This window comes from Vombatus ursinus, unplaced genomic scaffold (assembly GCF_900497805.2).
Source record: "Vombatus ursinus unplaced genomic scaffold, bare-nosed wombat genome assembly UNPS02014794.1, whole genome shotgun sequence".
Taxonomy (NCBI): domain Eukaryota; kingdom Metazoa; phylum Chordata; class Mammalia; order Diprotodontia; family Vombatidae; genus Vombatus; species Vombatus ursinus.
The window spans coordinates 30,248,502-30,268,333 of NW_020954572.1; the positions used below are offsets into that span (position 1 = coordinate 30,248,502).

A 19,832-nucleotide genomic window follows, 5' to 3' on the forward strand; every position below is an offset into this window, starting at 1 on the left:
AATAGTCAGCATTGGAAGGGGTACTCTTAAGGCAGGAGTGGGGAACCTGCCGCCCCTCAATAAAAGGATTCTTTCTGTGAAGTTTGGATTCAGTCATAGGGCTGCACTTGAGGACCTAAAGGACCACGTGTGGCCTCGAGGCTGAAGGTTTCCCACCCGTGCTCTTAGACATACAACTGGCAGAATTATGAGTTGTCCCAGTCATTTTGGAAAGCAGTTTGGGATTATGCTAAAAAAGAAAAGTGATTAAAATGCCCCATGACCTAGAGATCTCACTACTAGTTTCATACCTTCCAAGAGACCAATAATAGAAAAAATTTCTTATTTATTTGACCAGAATTTTCATAACAGTACTTTTTGTGGTATCAAAGTAATAGAAACAAAGTAAATGTCCATCACAGAATGTCTAAGCAAAATGCAATACATGAAAGTAATGAAATATTACATCATAAAGAATTATGTACTGTATATAAGGAAGTAAAAGAAATATGGGAATACTTATAGAAATTGATATAGAGTAAGCAGAACCAAGAAAACAAGATATTCAATGACAACAACAATATAAATAAAAAGAACATACAAATAAAACTGAACTTTGCATAATTATAATAATTGTCACTCTGGAAAAGTGTTGAGAAAGGTACCTCCCTTTCATTATTGCAATATTTTTTCCACGTCTGGTGGAATATTGTATATACTGTCAGATGCTGCCAGTGAATTAGTTTAGCAGAATTTTTTTTCTATATTTTTGGTCTTTGTTAAAAGGTATGTCACACTGGGTAGCAAATGTATTTGGAAATGAATGTGATGTAAAAACAAAAAGTATCAATAAAGAGAAAATATAGTTATGAAAAAAACAGAAAAAAAATTTTTTCAATAGCTTATGTGAAAGTTGATGAGACTTCAAATTGGCCAGTATAGCTAAGTTACAGTAGGAAGAAATAGAAATCCAGTGCAGTCTTGGGCTGGTAGTCTGAAGATATTTCTAGTCTAGATGTTATCAAAAAGGAGCTCTGCACCGTTGGAAGTGTTTATAGGATGATGGGACTTAGAGCTAAAAAAGTATCTTAAAGATCATAGAGTCCAATCCTCTCGTTTTATAGAGACTACTACAGCTCAGAGAAAGGAAACAATTTTCATATGTCACACAGCTAGAAAGTAATAGAGCCAGGATTGAAGCCCAGGTCCTCTGGCTCCAAATCCAGCACCCTTTCCACCATGTCTTTCATTATCCATTATTTAATTGTCATTAAACTTTTGCCATTTACTATGTGAATGATTATTGGGATAAATTTTAAAAATACTAAACATAAAAATATGTTTAAATAGCTTTAAAAATGACAAATGCAAGACTTTAAAGTAAAACTTCAATTGATTAGAACCCTTAAATCAAGATGATAAGAAATATTAAGAGCTAGTATTTGTATAGGTTTTTTTTTGACAGTTGAGGAAACTGAGAGTGACAGAGTTTAGCTACTTGTACAGGATCACACAGTTAGTAAGTGTCTCAGGCAAAATTCAAACTCAGGTCTTCCTGACTCCAAATCCAGGGATCTCTGTATTGTGCCATCTAGCTTCCTGTAAAATATCAGCCTACCTTACATGAAATTACCTGGGTTGAAGAAATAATAGATTTTATGCAGTCTAATTTCTGTATTTGCCTAAGCATTTCTGTCATAGCTACCTGCTTGTTAATTTTCTTCAGGAAGCTGTTTACCAAATAGAACAACTAAAAGAATATGTCTCAATACTGTCATAGCTGTATAAAACAACCAAACTTGTGGTGTGTTGTCGCAAGTCCATCTGGAATAGTACTTTGTTAATTTATTTACCAACCCACATTTGTAGCATTTTAATTGCTGATCTATAATATTAGCGATATTTTTATGCCTTTTGTTACAACACACAGCAGTCAGCATAGTGTGTTCTATAGCTGTTCACCAGTTACTTAACTAATCATCATATAATTTCTTTGATCTACTGGTCAAAGGTATACTACTTACAGTATAAGCACTTAAGGTATACTACCATACCTATTAAAAATAATGCCATAAATTCTAATCCTTGCTTATATAGCACTTGCTTATGTGGAGTGAGCCAAATTCCCCTCCCTTCTCAATACTCATCTATGCCCACACCCTACCCCTAGATTGATAGATAAATGATAGGTAGATAAGTAGATAGGAAGGAAAGAAGGGAGGGAGGCAGGAAAGAAAGAATAGAGGGAAGGAAGGAGAAAAATTTATTAAATGCTATATTCCAGGTTCTGTGCTATGTGATAGAGATACAAACACAGACAAGAAAGGAGTTTACTTTCTAATGGAGACCCAACACATAAAGCAGAAGTAGAAACAGGGAAAGGAGGAAGCGTTGGCAAGATAAGACAAAACTCATCTATTAGTGCAAAGGGACTCAGAGATGGAGTCCACACTGTTGGTGGGAAACAGGTAGAGGCTATAGTCCTGTAGAGAAGCCATGGCTTAGAGCCACAGAGAAGTGTTGAGGTCTGGGCCCTTGCAAGGTAAGGCAAAAACTTCCCTATCAGAGCCGAAGGACCTATGGTGGCATCTAGATTGCCAAAGGGGAAAGGATGGAGTGATGGTCTGAAAAGAGTGGGCCAGGAAATAGCAGGTAGGCTTAGGTCCCAGAACCTATCACAGTGCCTATCATATAGGTACTTAATAAATATTTGCTTCAGGGGGCAGCTAAGTGGTGCAGTAGATAGAGCACCAGCCCTGGATTCAGGAGGACCTGAGTTCAAATTTAGCCTCAGACACATAACACCTACTAGCTCTGTGACCCTGGGCAAGTCACTTAACCTCATTGACTAGCCAAAAAACAAAAAATAAATAAATAAATATTTGCTTCCTTGATTTTCAGATTTTTGGAGCCATGTTATTTTATTGATGCTCATTAGTTTGATTCCAGCTTCTTTGAGAGATAGAGAGGTCCTTTCAGTTGTGGCATTCAGATATTACATACAGCATTTTGACTTTAACACATATCACTTGCTAATAACTTCAAATTTGAGCTTTTTTTTTTAATCAAATGAGTATATTAAAAACTGTTATCCAAACAATTTTTTTCACCTTATTATTCTTGCCCACAATCTTAGGATAAGTTTCTAAAATTTTCTCCAGACATATTTCCAACAGTTTTTCTTTAATTTCTATGTGAATAATACCTTTCTATTGTAGAAAACCTATACTACAGTTTCAATAATTTCATGTTGTTAAGAATAAGTCAGTCATGACAATTATTGTCAATGATGTAATAATTTCTGTGGTACAACTTTTGTATCCCAGAAGGGTTTTTTAAAATCTGGTGAATCTTTGTCATTTTTGTTCTATTAAGTTGCCAATTATATTAATTAATATTAATTCTATGTCATATTTAAGGTCATATGATTTATAAAATCCTACATTACAGACTAATTTTATTTGTCTTCAAACTTTGTTTCAATTCTTTATATCATTTTTGTTTCTAAATATCCTGTGTTCCCATATTCCATGAGCCAAGAGGGAAAAAATGCAGTTAAATAAATTGACCCAGCATATCAATATGTCTGATAGTGTATATCCTATATTCTCTATCTATATCTCTAATTTCTACTAAAAGCTAGATGAATTTTCTCAACTTTTCTCTGGGTTAAGAATTGATCACTATAATTTCACAGCCAAACTTCTCAGCCCAGAGAGTTTAAGTGATTTGCCCAAGGTCATAAGCCAAAACCCACAGGTCCTTTGACTGAATCCGTTGCACCTTCCACTCTTCTGTGTTGCCTGTCCTCTTTTTTCTTTTCTCTTTCAGCTAATTGAGGATGCATTTCTCTAGTATTTTATTGTACGTTCTGGAATTTTGGTTGCTTGAAATTTATGGCCTTAGTGACTGTCACTCAAAGAGTTATTTGCAGATTTTTAGTTTTTTCTTTCATATATTCTTGGTGCTTTTCACTATTTTCTGTCTTGTCTTTTGAAATAACACAGAGTGCGTTTCCTTCTGGGTGGACGTCATGGGGAGTTTAAGTTTTTGCCTCCATCTGGTTATGCCCCCTGCTATGAAGCCTTGCTTCCAAAAGAGAAGATGATTTTGGAGCCTGTCAAAGAATATAAGCGTGATTCTGAAGGAATTAGGGATTTGTTGGGCACTACACGGTTCCTCTCTCAAGCCTCCTTCATCCCATGCCCTATAGACACCAGTCAGGTAGGTTAAAATTATTTGGTGGCAATCTATATATCTAGGCAAGATCTTTGTTCTAATCCTGGTAATGTTTGGGAATTATCTCAGACATTTTGACTTCTCTGCTCATATTGTTATCATAAGATGTATTATCATTAATTAGTGTTATTTGTGCTTTTATTATATATACCTGCCATGGTTTTGGGGAATGGAGATTGGGAAATAGAGGTAGGGAAAAGCAAGGCATGTTTGAGTGGAGGGGAGGAATAAATCAATTTAGTTGGAGTACAGTTTTCTGTGCCAGTTATTAAAAGGGGAAATATAACTAGAAAGTGTTTCATGCCTTTAAAGAGAATGACAATGACTATCTCTAAGAGTAAGGGGAGTTCATACTCCCAGGAGTGTGAATTTGCTACCAGGGTGGACATATTCTAGCCTTTGTTAAGCTCTGGTATCTGAGACTAAATAACAAGTTTAATTTATATTGCTCATTATGATATAAACTGTCTCTAACACTATAGCTAAGTGTATGTCACATTTACATAAGGACTCCTCTTGATCCTAGTCCTTCTTGACCTCCCTACAACCTTTGACACTGTGGATCACTCTCATCTCCCATGTACTTTCTCCTCTCTGAGTTTTCATGACACTGATCTTTCTTGGTTCTCCTCCTACTTGTTTGATCACTCTTTCTCAGTCTCTTTTGCTGGATCTTCCTTTCGGTCCCTCAAAGTTTGTCCTAGTCTTTTTTCTTTTTCTAAATCTCTTTGTGATCACATTTGCTCTCCTAGGATCAGTTATTATCTCATTTCAGATGAATCTAAGATCTATATCACAAGTCATAGTCCCTTCCCTGAATTCCAGGCCTGCGTTACTTTTTGGACAAAACTCAAAATATGAAACCCAGAACTAACAGAACTCATTATTCTCCCCCTAAAATCTCCCCTCTTCTGAAATTCCCTTTTGCTATTAAAAGTACTACCATTCTGTCAGTCACACAGGCTCACAATCTCAGTGTCATTCTCAGCTCTTCATTCTCACACATCCCAAATAGCCAATCTGTTCCAGAATATTACCTTTCTATTTTTGCAACATTGCTCATGTAAGTTTTCTTCTCTCTACCCCCACATTCACCACTTTGGTGAAGGTTTTTATCATTAATGCCTAGACTTACACAATAACTATCATATTGGTGTCCCTACCTCAAATCTTACCCTACTCTAGTCCATCTTCCTTTCAGCTGCCAAAATCTTTCTAAAGCATAGTTCTGACATGTCAGTACTTTACTCAATAAACTCCAATGGCTCCCTATTACCTCAAAGAGACACTCTCACATTCTGTCTGAAGAACTTGGAAGTCAGTTGTGTGATACGGAAGACACTGGCAAAGAACTGCCCAACATGGTGTGCTTACATCACAGAAGGCACTGTGCTCTATGAGCAAAGCAGAATTGTAGTAGCTCAAAAGAAATGTGAGATGTGCAAATTTAGAGACTTCTGTATCCTAGTGTTCATATGTATTATTTGTGCCCCACCTGTGGTAGAGCTTTCCAAGCTTGTATTGGTCTGATCAGCCACAGTTGGACACACTATACTTTGACCCCAATATAGTCATGTCATTTTGGTTCTCTTTGAGAACAAAGGACAAGAAACAACCAACCAAACTCCAAAATCAAATAATCAAATATAAAACTCTATGTGTTTGACTATTAAAGCCATTTACAACCTGGCCCTGCATACATTTCCATTCCTCTTATGCTTTTCTCCTCCCCCCATTCTTTACGATCCACTAATACTGGCTTTCTTGAGAATCCTCACAAATAATAACACTGCAATTCCCTTCTCTGTGTCTTTTCAACTTTCTTGTGTGATCAACAAGGTGAACTAGAAATTTTCTCTGATCTTCATGATCCTTGAAACCTCTTCAAAATAGGAATTATGTGCATGAGATAAAGCAATCTCAGCTGTCTCCACTGTCTCGGATGCTAAGAATCCAAATGAAGTAATAGTTAAACAAACTAACAACAGAACTAATCACTAGCCCATAACATACTCCCTCAGCACCTATTGCCCTACCATGCTTCAGCAACAGTGTTGTACAAGCCAACTCACAGCCTTGCAACAGAATTCTGCTGTGTACTGCTTTCTTCTTTCTATTGCTTTAGAAAACTAAACAGCAGAGGGGTGGGTCCAATATGGCAGAGTACAGGCAGCAGCACAGCTGAACTCAAAATTCCCCTCCAAACAACTTTAAAAGAACTCCACAAATCAAATTTTAGAGCTGTGGACCCAACAAGAGGTCAGAGTAAGATATTTTTCCTGCCTAAGACAACTTAGGAGTCAACAGAAAAGGTCTGGGACACTGGGTAGGTGTCAGCAAAGAATGCAGTGTGGTAGCACCAACAGTGGAGTTGGCTGCAGCAACAACAGAAGCAACTTTGAGAACTATCAGTCCAGAGATGGTAAAGGAGGAGGGTGGGAGGGGGAAGTGGGTCAGTTGGTCAGAAAGAGATTATATAGGATCCTTTGATGGCACTGGATGTGACTGGCATGACCATAAACAGTTCTGAGTCTCAGTTCCAGGGTAGAAAGGAATACTTCTTGTAGGTCACAAGGGAAAAAAGGCCCTGGATGCAGTTCCAAGGTCAAGAGTGTTTGTGGCTCTAGGAAAACAGGGGGATCTGGTTACTGTTCCAGGGCCAAAAGGAGTTCTAATACTTATGGCTACAAGAGAGCACAGGCCTTTCCTGAGTAAACATAGTGCAAACCAGGTGAGCAGTAACCACAGCTATCCCTGGATCACACCACCTTGGAAACATTGAAAACTTTCAGACCTACAGAAAAAGCTCTGAAAACAGCAGCCTGAAGGTTAGAACACTGCCTTCCCACCTCCAGGTGAATAGAGCCCAACTTTGACATAAAGATAAAAGTCAAGAAATAGGCTGGGAAAATGAACAAATAATAATAAAAAAAAAATACCTTAACCATAAAAAGCTACTATAATAGTAGAGAAAACCGAGATGAACATTCAAAAGAAGACAACAGTATGAAAACAGCTACAACCAAAGCCTCAGAGAAAAATGCTAATGAGACCCAAGTCCAACAAGAATTCCTAGAAGAGTTGCAACAGATAAGAATGGTAGAGGGAAAATGGGGAAAAGAAATGAGGTTGATGTGAGAAAATTAGGAAAAGAGAATTGATAGCTTAGAGGCACAAAAAATACTGAAGAAAATAATGCCTTAAAAGACACAATTGACCTAATGGTAAAAAAAGGCACATTAATTCACTGGGAAAAAAAAGAGTTCCTTAAGAAGCAGAATTGGTCAAATGGAAGAAAGGCACAAAAGCCCACTGAAGAAAAGAACTCCTTAAAATAAAAATTGGGCAAGTGGAAGCTAATGGCTCCATGAAACATCAAGAAACAAAGCCAAAAAAATGGAAAAAAAAAAAAAGACAATGTGAAACATCTCATTGGGGGGGAAAACCTAACCAAGAAAATAAATTGAGAGATAATTTAAGAATTATTGGACTTCCTAAAAGCCATAATAAAAAAAAGCCTGGATACCATATTTCAAGAAAAAACTGCTATAGTATCTTAGATACAGAGAGTGACATAGAAAAGGAAAAAGATCCACTTATCACCTCTTGAAAGAATTCCCAAAATGAAAACTCCCCAATACTCCCAAGCTTCCAGGTCAAGGATAAAATATTGCAAGCAGCCAGAAAGAACAATTCAAATATCATGGAGCCACAGTCAGGATCACACAAGATTTAGCAACTTTCATGTTAAAGGATTAGGGGGCCTGAAATGTGATACTCCAGAAGGCAAAGGAGCTAGGATTACAACCAAGAATCACCTACCCAGCCAAACTTAGTATAATCTTTCAGGAAAAAATTGGATATTTAATAAAATAGAGGACTTTCAAGCATTCCTGATGAAATGACCAGAGCTAATAGAAAATTTGACATTCAAACAGAAGCCTAAAAGAAAAGTATAAAATGGTAAACATAAGAGAGAAATCATAAGGAATTCAATGAAATTAAACTACTTACATTCTCTTATGGGAAAATGATACATGTAACTCTAGAACTTTATAATCATCAGGGCAGTTAGAAGGAGTCTACATAGACAAAGGGCATGAATGTGAGTTGACTGTGGTAGAATAATCTCCAAAAAAATGAAGAGATGAGAAAGAGAGATGCACTGGAAGAAGAGGAAAAGAAGGTGTGGAATGGGGAAAATTTTCTCACATAAAAGAGGCATATAAGGAAGAGCTTTTATAGTGGACAGAAAATGGGGAGTGGTGGGCAAAACTTGAACCTTACTCTCACTGGAATTGGTTCAAAGAGGGAAGAATATATATACATACTCAGATGGGTATAAAAATCTGTCTTAGGAGGGGAAAGGGATAAATGCTGGGGAATGATAAAAGGGAGGATGGATTAAGGGAAGCAGTAGACAGAAACAAAACAGACCTTTCAGGAGGGACAGGCTAAAAAAAGAGAGAGAAGGATAAACAGAATAAAATAGGATAGAGGGAAATACACAGTAATCATTACTGTGAAAGTCAATGGGTTGTGCTTACCTGTAAAATGGAAACAGATAGCACAATGGATTAGAAACTAGAATCTAACAATATGTTGTTAACAAGACACACACTTGAAAAAGAAACACACAGAGTTAAAATAAAGAGTTGAAGCAAAATTTATTATACTTCTGCTGAAGTAAACATAAAGGCAGTCATGATTTCAGGCAAAGCAAAAGCAGAAAGAGACCTAATTAAAAGAGATAATCAGGGAAACTACATTTTGCTACAAGATACCATAAACAATGAAGCAGTATCAAAAAATTTTATATTGTTTCTCTGATAAAGGCTTTTTTTTCTCAAATATATAGGGAACCGAGTCAAATTTAGAAAAATAAGAGCCATTATCCAATTGATAAATAGTCAAAAGATATGAACGGTTTTCAGAAAAAAAAAACAGTTATCTATAATCATATGAAAAAATGCTCTAAATCACCACTGATTAGAGAAAGGCAAATTAAAACAACTCTGAGGTACCACCTCATACGTAGCAGAAATGACAAATGCTGGAGGAGATGAGAGAAAATAGGTACAATAATAAACTGTTGATCGAGTTGGGAACTGGTCCAACCATTCCGGAGAACAATTTGAAACTGTGTCCAAAGGGCTATAAAACTGTGCATACTTTTTGATCCAGCAATACCTCTACTAGGTCTCAGCCCCAAAGAGATCAAAGAAAAAGGAAAAGGAACTCTATGTACAAAAAATATTTATAGCAGCTTTTTTTATGGTTGCAAAGAATTGGAAATTGAGAGGACGTTTCATCATTTGTGGAATGGCTGAACAAGCTGTGGGATATGATTGCAATGAAGTACTATTATGCTATAAGAATGACAAGGGAGGTGGTTTCAGAAAAATGTGGTAAGGCCTACCTGTAAGAACTGATGCAGAGTGAATTGAGAAGAACTGAGCAGAGTGAATTGAGAAGAACTGAGAGATCGTTGTGCATAGTAATAGCAATATTGCGATGATTATCAACTGTGAAAGACTTGGCTACTTTGATCAATACAGTGATCCAAAACAATTCCAAAGGATTCATGATGAAAAATGCTGTCCACTGCATTAAAATCATTCCATCTGTCCCTAATCCTCATTCCCCCAGAGAGGGAAGTGATGAAATCTTAATGCAGATTGAAATATAACTTTTTCACTTTTTTTAAAAAAGAAAAGAAAACCAGATGACAAACTTGCTTAGGCTAGGACAACAATGTGGCAGTGCTCTGTGGAATATCAGAGCTCAATGAGAAAACTGAGAAACAGCAGTAACTGGTACAGGACATGTGTATGAAGCTGTTGGTATGCCATTAAGCCTAAGGGGAAAAGCCCAGCTTTCAGCTGGGACTAATTTTATCCTCCAAGAAGTAACTTGGGGCAGAAATTAAGGCTAGCAAACTGAATTTTCCAGCATGGAAAAAGAATGAGATGGCTTTGAGATAGCCTTCGCAGAATCCACACTCAAAGGAGAAGCCAAAAAGTGAGTAACGGAGGAATATAAGAAAAAAAAAGACTGAAATTACCAAAGATTTCAAGAGGAAGAAAACTCAAAGACCTTGAGCATAAACAGATAAATCAATATGGAAGATATTAATAACAAAAAGGAGTGTGGCCTCCAGATCAGAAAAAATAGTCCAGATTTCTATAGGAAAAAAACATTGCATGACAAAAGAAAATCAACATTTGATGAGGCGGAGGACCCTCTTGATTCTCCAGAGAGTATGGAACCACATCAGGATTTTCCCAAATAGTTTGGAAGAGAAGTAAGAATTGTGAAAGCAAAATTCATGGCCTCTAGAGCAGAAATAATTGGCAGAATGGAAAAATTGGAATCCAAACCTTCAAATCTCACCAAAGAAATGAAAGAAAATGACTGAATGGGAATGAAAACAATTAGAAGTGAAGGACAAACTGGAAAAAGAGAATCAAGAACCAATGCCGTTAAAAGAAACATGACCTCCATATAAGCAAAACATAATCATACTGACAACAGGTTGCCTAGAGACAACTTAAGGATTATAGTTCTCCAAGAGAACACAAGTCAAAAAGTACTAACATAAGGCAAAAAATAATACAAAAAAAAACTGCCCCAAAATTCCAAACACAAAAAACAAATTGCCAGCTGGAAGAATCTAGCCATCACCTCGAGGAGAAAGGAAAAAAAACCTATGCTGCAAACTCCAAGACATATAGTGTTTAAATTTAAGAATTCAGAGACAAACAATAAATCCTTCAAGTGACCAGGAGAAAAACCTTTAAATATCAAGAAAAGGAAATTCAAATGACACAAAATTATTATATACCCACCAGAAACCAGAAGGGAATAGAATAACGTCTTCCATAGAGCAAAGGAGTTCAAATTGACCAAGTGACCTATCCTGCAAATCTGAGACCAACCATTAATGAAGGGAAAAAAAAAAAAACAAATGAACATTCAGTTGAAAAAAGAGGCTTTGGAACAGTCATAGAAAGAAAATAGGATCTGAAGAAATTATTTGTTTTTTAAATACTTCAGACAACAGAAATGCAAAAAAATGGTAAAAATAAGTATAGCAATCAGATAATAAATGGTAAAGCCTGGACTTAAACCATGTCCCACTGCAACTCTACGCATTTCTACTCTGTCCTCTAGAAGTCCCATTTCATAGTGTACAAGCTTCCCTTCATTCTGGAGTCTTTTCTGTCACGTACCTTCTACTCTGAGACCTGGCTTCCTCTTAATAATAGTGCATCCCGAGCCATCCTCTCTAGATCTGAATATATCTTTTCTCTTACACCCCTCCCCCCAACCCACTGGTCCTCGATGTAGAGTCTAAATATTCTATTTTCCATTACCATTTCCATAATTTCTCTTCATCAGAACAGTACAAATGGCATGAAAGTACTAAAGAGTGAAGGGACACTCCTCATGATGAGGACAAAGAGGTTTGGGAGAGTGAGGATTAAGGAGAGATGGAATGATTTTAGTTTCCTCTTCTCTCATTCTCTTCATCTTAAAACCCCTTGACATCATTCTTTTCTCTTGTCCTCTTTTGCCCAATGTTAGAGATTGATGTAGCTCTTCTCCTTACCAAAGCCAACCCTTCTGCATGGGTCCTTGATTCTGTCTCCTCCACTAGATTATAATTTCAATCATTGCTCCTTCTCCCTCAAACTTGCAACTTCTATCTACTATTTCCTTCCCTGTTACTTTCAGATATGTTCAAGACTTAATCCTAAAAACAACAAAAGCAGAAACAGAAAACTTCACTCAACTCTACCATCTCCTCAAGCTTTTCCTATATCTTTCTTCCCTTTCACATCCAAAATACTTGAAAAATCTGTCCATGAGTTCACTTTCCTTCCTCTTACTCACTCCTTAGCCCTTTGCAAACTGGCTTCCAACTTTGTCACTCAATTGAAATTATTTTCTCTAAAGTTACCAACTATCTCTTAAATGCTAAATCTAATAGTCATTTCCCAGTCCTCATCCTGCTCAATCTTTCTTTTGCATTTGATACCATGAACCATCCTCTGCTCCTGGATACATGTTCCTCTCTGCTTTTTCAAGACACTAATTTCTTTTGGTTCTTTTCTTATCTTTATAAGTGTTCCTTTTCCCTCTTCTTGGATGGTTCATCATCCATATTATGCCCCCTAACTATGAGTATACCCTTACATTCTACCTTGGTCCCTTTTCTCCTTGGTTCAGTAGGCTTCTTATCTAACAACCCCACTCTACCACCATCAAAAATATACTTTCTCTTTACCTCTGACTCTTAGAAACCCTAGTTTTTCATTTAAGAGTCAAATTACAGCATTAACTTAGTGCAGTTTTCATATGCTTAGCACAATGCTGAGTAGATATAAACGTCTAATAAGTGCCTTTCATTCATTCATCCAGGAGAGTGGCTGTTTTTAATGAAGAGTAAGTACATCAAAATCCAAAGAGTAACAGTGGAACCACTTTATAATGCTGCTATACTTGTTGGACCAAATATTGTACTATTTGTACTAGACTGGGTAATTAACACTTTGGGGAGTGTGGGGCATCACACTTGTGATTTCATCAGTGTAGGGAGCTCCTGAGAAGGAGGAACTTCCTCCGCCAAAGAAGATTGTCAGCAGCTTACAAATTCTGTAAACAGAAATGATCTTTCACATCACTTTTCTTCACATAACTCTTTAATACAGACAAAACTGAACTACTATATATTCCCCAAACTTGACATTTCACCTCCTACCTTCCTCTGTGAATCCTCCCAAAACATTCCTCATACCTGTTATGTACTCCTCCCTAATCTCCCCTGCCTTTTAGTTTCAAAGCAATTTCATATATATTCATTCATTTGATAGTCATTATAAACTGTTTTCTCTCTGTTCTATCTTAAGGCCTACATCTACTCTTGGAATGAAAATTTGGCTTAAATAAGGAAGGTGGGATGGTGGATATAGTAAATGCTAGGACTTGTAATTTCCTACAGTTAATTCATTTATGGTAATCAATTCTCACTTTTTTAAAAATTTCTTTCCATTCCCTTTAGATTGTTTTGCCTCCTCATTTAGAAAAGATAAGAGACAGACTGGCTGAAAACATCCATGAGCTATGGGGCATGAATAAAATAGAGCTAGGATGGACCTTTGGCAAGGTATGTAATGACTATGACTTAGGCTACAGGTGTTGGTTGAGATGCTTTATCTGCATGAAGGAGAAATTCTAAGAATGATAGGATGAGGCGGAAGAGAAATTTGATTATTCATTCTTTCTGGCCTCTAGCCTTGGTTCTGTTCAACAGCAGCCTCCATCTTATCTGCATACTCATAATTACACTAAGTGAATTACATCTTCATTCTTTTAGAGGCTTTAAAGATTATTTCACCCAATATTTGACTTGATTCTTGAACAAAATGTCTTCATATTTAATACATGAATATTTCAAGAATCCATGATTTGATCTGGCTTGAGACTTAAAGCAGTGTTTCTCACATTGTACTGCAAAGAACGCAGAAGTCTGCCCCCCTTGAAGGTTTTTTTTTGTTAATGAACCTTATGTTATTTGTTAATATGCACTAAAATAGTGATTTTGGAGAATTTTACTCTTAAGTGTTCTGCCAAAGTAATAATGTAGTAAAGAAAACATTGAACTTGGAGTTGGCGAGACCTGACTTCAAATTCAGTCTCTGATAATTCCTAGCTGTGTGATTCATTTACCTTCTCTGAGCCTCACTTCCCAAATCTGTAAAATGTGGAGAATAATAGCACCTACTCAATATGAAAAGCACTTTGCAAACCTTAAAGCACTATATGAATTTGAGTTGTTACTATTATTAAAAACTACAGAGAGGGAAATTACACTTTTTAGAAGTTTAGTTATAGTTTTCGGATAATCTGGTAAGATAAATAGATGACTAAATGAACCTATAGAATCTCCTTCTCTAGAAAACTTTTTAAAGAAGATTCAAAGGTAAAAAGTTAATAAAGAGATTGATTAATTTGGAAGGAAGTTTATAGTAGGTCATATCTGAAAGATTAAAGGAATTCTGAAGCTCACTACTAGTCCAAGAACTCTAAAATTTATTGCAATGTCCACTGATGAATAGTCCATCAAGATTTTCATGCAATTTAGCATTTATCTTGGTTTATGAACCATGCAAAGATAGTAACTAACTTACATCTTGGGGAGAATTGGTGGTCTTTTTCCTTTACTTCTCTGCTGCCACTGCTTAGAATTTGCTTCTCTGCCTCCTTTCCTTTCTCCTATTCTGCTGCAGATCTTACTACTTCCTGGGATCTTTTCCCTAGCTCCAGTTGCTTATTTTTTCAGCTCTCCTCATTGTCATTCCAGGATTGGGTCAACGGTAGTTGGATTTTCTGCAGTAAGGAGGAAGAGGAGAGTAAAATCCTATGGCCGTTCCTCTGTCTCTTTATTACTCTTTTGCTCCCTCAGCCCTTGAACTAGATTTTCTGGGCAGCATTCAGAGTACTATACCCCTTTATCCCCTATTGGGAAGGACACCTAATATAAATTCAAAGCCAGACTCATGCTTACTACTTTATAACTCGGACAAATCAAGTCAATAAGTAAACATTTTACTAAGCACCTGATGTGTTCCAGGCACTGCACTAAGTGCTGGGGATACAAAAAGAGGCAAAAGATGGTCCCTGCCTTCAAGGAGCTCACAGTCTAATCTTGGACTTCAGTTTCCTCATCTATAAAATTAGAGGTTGAACTAGATAGTCTCTGAGGTCCCTTCCCTCTCTACGTCCACAGTCTAGAGTCTAAATAGGTATGATAATAGATTCCACAATCAATTAAACGCTCTAAACTACTTTCCACTACAGAATTCTGTGTAGGTGCTATGATGAATGCATAGCCTGTATCTGGCTTTTCATCTGAATTTAGATAAATCTTATTTAAATATATTTTAAATCAAGAATAGCAGAAGAAAACTTTATACCTCCATTGTTAGCAGATAAAACACTTTGAAAACCTCAGAAGGACAGTGTGTTTGTTTCTAAGACAGGAAACTGAATTCTGCTCTCTATTGGCATAGAAAAGAAGAGAAAACCTGATAAGAAATAGTATGTGTTTTCAGCGAAAGCCATGCTCGTTCCTAGGCCCTCAGAAGAGGAAGGGTGGGGAGACAAATTGACCTGGACTACACCTTCACCCCATCTTGCTGGAGACTCTACTGCAGGGCAAGAGAAGTGCTACCAGTAACTTGCAGATGCAGTTATCTCTGAGATATGCCAATGCATTTTTCTACAGAAATATTGAATATTGAAGGGTTGATTCTGTAGTACTGTTTTTACATAATTTTATGTTAGATATTTTAGTGCTTTTAGGATATGTGGTTTGAGCACATGACTATTTCCTCTGCATTTTTTTTGTTGTTTATTAGGTCATTTGGTAAAAAGAGCCAGAAAGAAGTGGCTCCCTCTCCCCAGGTTCTTTATGGTTTACATTATATAGGATTTTATCTCCTTTTCAGTTTAATATTTTTTTTCCAATTACATGTAAAAATAACTTTCACATTTAAAAAAAAAATTGAGTCCCACACTCTCTTCCTCCCTCCCCTTTCCCCTAATTGATAAGGCAAGCCATTTTATATACGTGATACATATGCAATTACACAAAACATATTTCTGTATTAGACATGTTATGAAAGAAAACACAAACCAAATAACCTCAAAAACCTAAGAAAAACAAAGCATAAGAAAACAAAGTAAAAAAAAAGTATGCTTCAATTTGCATTCAAACTACATCAGTTTTTTCATTGTAAGTCCTTTGCAACTCTCTTAGATCATTGTATTGCTGGGAATAGCTAAGTCATTCACAGTTAATTATCATACAGTATTACTGTTACTGGTTACAATGGTTCTGCTCACTTCACTTGCATCAGTTCATATAAGTCTTCCTATGTTTTTCTGAGAGTATCCTGCTCATCATTACTTGTAGCACAATAGTATTCCATCACAATTATATACCACAGTTTGTTTAGCTATTCCCCAATTGATGGACATCCCCTCAATTTCTAATTCTTTGTCACCACAAAATGAGCTGCTATAAATGTTTTTGCACCTCTAGGTCCTTTTTCTTTTTTTAATTTCTTTGGGATACAGGCCAAGTAGTAGTATTGCTGGGTCAAAAAGTATGCATAGTTTTATAGCCCTTTGGACATAGATCCAAAATGCTCTCCAGAATGGTTGGATCAGTTCATAACTCCACCAACAATGCTTTGGTGTCCCAATTTTTCCAAAACCTTTCCAACATTTATCATTTTCCTTTTCTGTCATATTAGCCAGTCTGATAAATAGGTGTGAGGTAGTATATTAGAGTTGTTTTAATTTGCCTTTCTCAATAAATAGTGATTTAGAGCATTTATCATATGACTATAGATAGCTTTGATTTCTTTTTCTGAAAATTGACTATCCATATCCTTTGACCATTTATCAACTGGGGAATGACTTATCTTTTCATAAATTTGACTGATTTCTCTATATATTTGAGAAATGAAGCTTTTATCAGAGAAACTTGCTGTGAAAAAAAATTCCCCAGTTTTCTGTTTTCCTTCTAATTTTGGCTGCATTGATTTTGTTTGTGCAATTTTTTTTTAACCTAATGTAATCAAAATTATCAGTTTTATGTCCTGTAATGCTGTCTCTTGTCTGGTCATAAATTCTTCTCTTATCCATAGATCTGAAAGGTAACTATTCCATGATCCTCTAATTTGCTTATGGTATCATTTTGTCTAAATCACGTAATCCACTCTGCTATCCACTTCTGTTTTATGAGTGAGTTCATCCCATTCACATTCACAGCTGTGATTACTAACTGGGTTGCTCACATGACGGTCAGAAGAAATGATACAAGAACACTTTCAGAATCTCTCTGAAGAACTTCAGAGACAATTGCATAACATGGGAAACACTGGCATAGGACCGCTCATCATGGTGTGCTTGTGTCAAAGAAGGCGTTGTGCTCTACGAGCGAAGCAAAATTGCAGTAGCTCAAAATTAATGTGAAATGCACATATTTAGGGACATTTCTACTCCAAATGTTCATGTGGATTATTTGTGCCCAGCCTCTGGTAGAGCCTTCCAAGCTCACATTGGTCTGATCCACAGTTGGATACTCTGTACCTTGACTCCACCATAGTGATGTCATTTTGGTCCTCTTTGAGAACAAAGGACAACTATTTCCCTCCATCCTATATTTTACCCATTTATCTTTTTTCCTTCTCTCTTGTTTCACCCTATTCCTCCTCAAAAGTGATTTACTTCTGACTACCACCTTCTACAATTTGTCCTTCTATCAACCACCTCCACCTTCTTTTCTTTCTCTCCCTTGTAGAGTAAGATAGATTTTATACCCAATTCAGTGTGTATATTATTATCTTTTTGAGCTATTTCCAATGAAAGTAAGGTTCAAGCATTGCCTGCCATCCCTTCCCATCTTCTCCTCTTTCACGTGAGATTCTACCTTTCCCTTCCCCCTTCTTCTAATGCATGCCTCTTTCTCACCCCTTAATTTTATTTTTTTGGATATCATCTCATCATAGTCAACTCACACCCCTGTCCTCTATCTATATATACTCCTTCTAACTGTTCTAATACAAAGCTCTTAGGAGTTGTAAGCACCATCTTCCCATGTAGGAATATAAACAATTTAACCTTATTTAATCCCTTATGATTTCTCTTTACTGTTTACTTTTTATGCTTCTCTTGAGTCTTGTATTTGAAAGTCAAATGTTCTATTCAGTTCTGGTCTTTTCATTAGGAATTCTTGAAAGTCCTCCATTTCATTAAATATCCATTTTTCCCCCTGAAGAATGATACTCAGTTTTGCTGAGTAAGTGATTCTTAGTTGTAATCCTAGCTCCTTTGCCTACTGGAATATCACATTCCAGACCCTCTGCTCCTTTAATTTGGAAGCTGCTAAATCCTGTGTGTTCCTGACTGTGGCAGCCTGACATTTGAATTGTTTCTCTCTAGAAGCTTGCAATATTTTGTCCTTGACCTAGGAAGTCAGGAATTTGGCTATAATATTCCTAAGAATGTTCATTTTGGAGGAGGTGATTGGTGGATTACTTCAATTTCTATTTCCTCCTATGGATCTTAGATACTGTGGCAGTTTTGCTTGATAATTTCTTGAAATATGATGTCCAGCCTCTCTTTTTGATCTGACTTTCAGGTAGTCTAATAATACTTAAACTATGTATCCTGAGTCTGTTTTCTGGGTCAGTTGTTTTTCCAATGATATATTCCACATTTTCTTGTATTTTTTCATTCTTTTGATTTTGTTATATTGTTTCTTGATCTTTCACAGAGAGTCATTAGTTTCCATTTGCCCAATTCTAATTTTTAAGGAATTAATTCCTTTAGTGAATTTCTGTACCTCCTTTTCCATTTGGTCAGTTTTACTTTTTAAGGAGTTCTTTTTTTCAGTGAATTTTTGTAAATCTTTTTATGTTTGGTCAATTCTGTTCTTTTAAAGAGTTCTTCTCTTCAGTGAATTTTTGTTTTTCTTTTACTATTTGACCTATTTTGTTTTCTAAGGTGTTATTTTCTTCAATATTTTTTGTGTCTCTTTTCCCAAGCTATTGACTCTTTTTTCATAATTTTCTTGCATAACTCATTTCTTTCCACAGTTTTCCCTCTCTGAAACTTTTTTTTTTCCTTAAAGACCAGCCTTAACCCCAAATCACTCTGGCTCTTATTGATTGGCCAACAATAGGTCCCTGGCTAACCCCTACTTGATCATTTGGGCTCTGATTGGCCTAGGATGAATGTAAATAACAATTGTTTCTGTTTTGGCCAGAAATCCTGAGTATATTCTCCTCCCAGATTGACTTTTTTTTTTAAGACTAGGTGAAAAGGCTATTTTCTCCCTCATTTCTCATTAAGCCTTACTCACTGAATTGGCATTGCCCTAGTAAAACTGAGACCTGTTAAAAAAAAAAACAAAACCTTAGCTTGAAAAGGCCAAGGACCCCCACTGCATCCTGGGCCTTCCCCAGTTTTCCTGATTCATATCTGGCCACTGGACCCAGATGGCTTTGGAGGAGAAAGTGAGGCTAGTGACTTAGCACAGCCCTCCCTCACTTAAATCCAATTCATTTGCATGTCATGGCATCACCTCTGTAACATCGTAGTCCTCTTTAAGATTGAAGGACAAACAACAACAACCTCTCTTATTTGATTTTTAAAATCCTTTTTGAGCTATTCTAGGAAATTTTTTTTTGGCCTGTGACCAATTCACATTTTTCTTTGAGGCTTTTGCATGTAGCTTCTTTAATTTTGTTGTCTTCCTCTGAGTTTGTGTTTTGATTTTCCCTGTCAACATAGTAACTTTCTTTTGTCAGGTTCCTTTTGTGTTTGCTCCTTTTCCCAGCCTATTTCTTGACTTTTGACTTTGTATTAAAAGTTGAGTTCTGCTCTTGGGTTGGAGAGAGCACTGTCCCAAGTTTCTTGTTTCTTGTTTTTTGTATTGCTGTTTTTAGAAATAGTTGCTGGGGGTCCGGAGGTTTTTGGTTCTTCCAAGGTGGTATAATCTAAGGAGACATGTGATCATTGCTCTCCTGGTCTGTGCT

At 36.5% G+C, this 19,832-nt stretch overlaps 1 protein-coding gene across 1 annotated transcript in view; it reads left to right on the plus strand.

Moving 5' to 3' along the window:
* Positions 1–19,832, plus strand: part of RYR3 (ryanodine receptor 3) — a 579,223-nt gene that overhangs the window by 235,469 nt on the left and 323,922 nt on the right. Inside the window, exons 20-21 of the mRNA XM_027869916.1 lie at positions 3,987–4,203; positions 13,283–13,387. Coding sequence (XP_027725717.1) covers positions 3,987–4,203; positions 13,283–13,387 — 322 coding nt within the window. The remainder of the gene's footprint in view (positions 1–3,986; positions 4,204–13,282; positions 13,388–19,832) is intronic.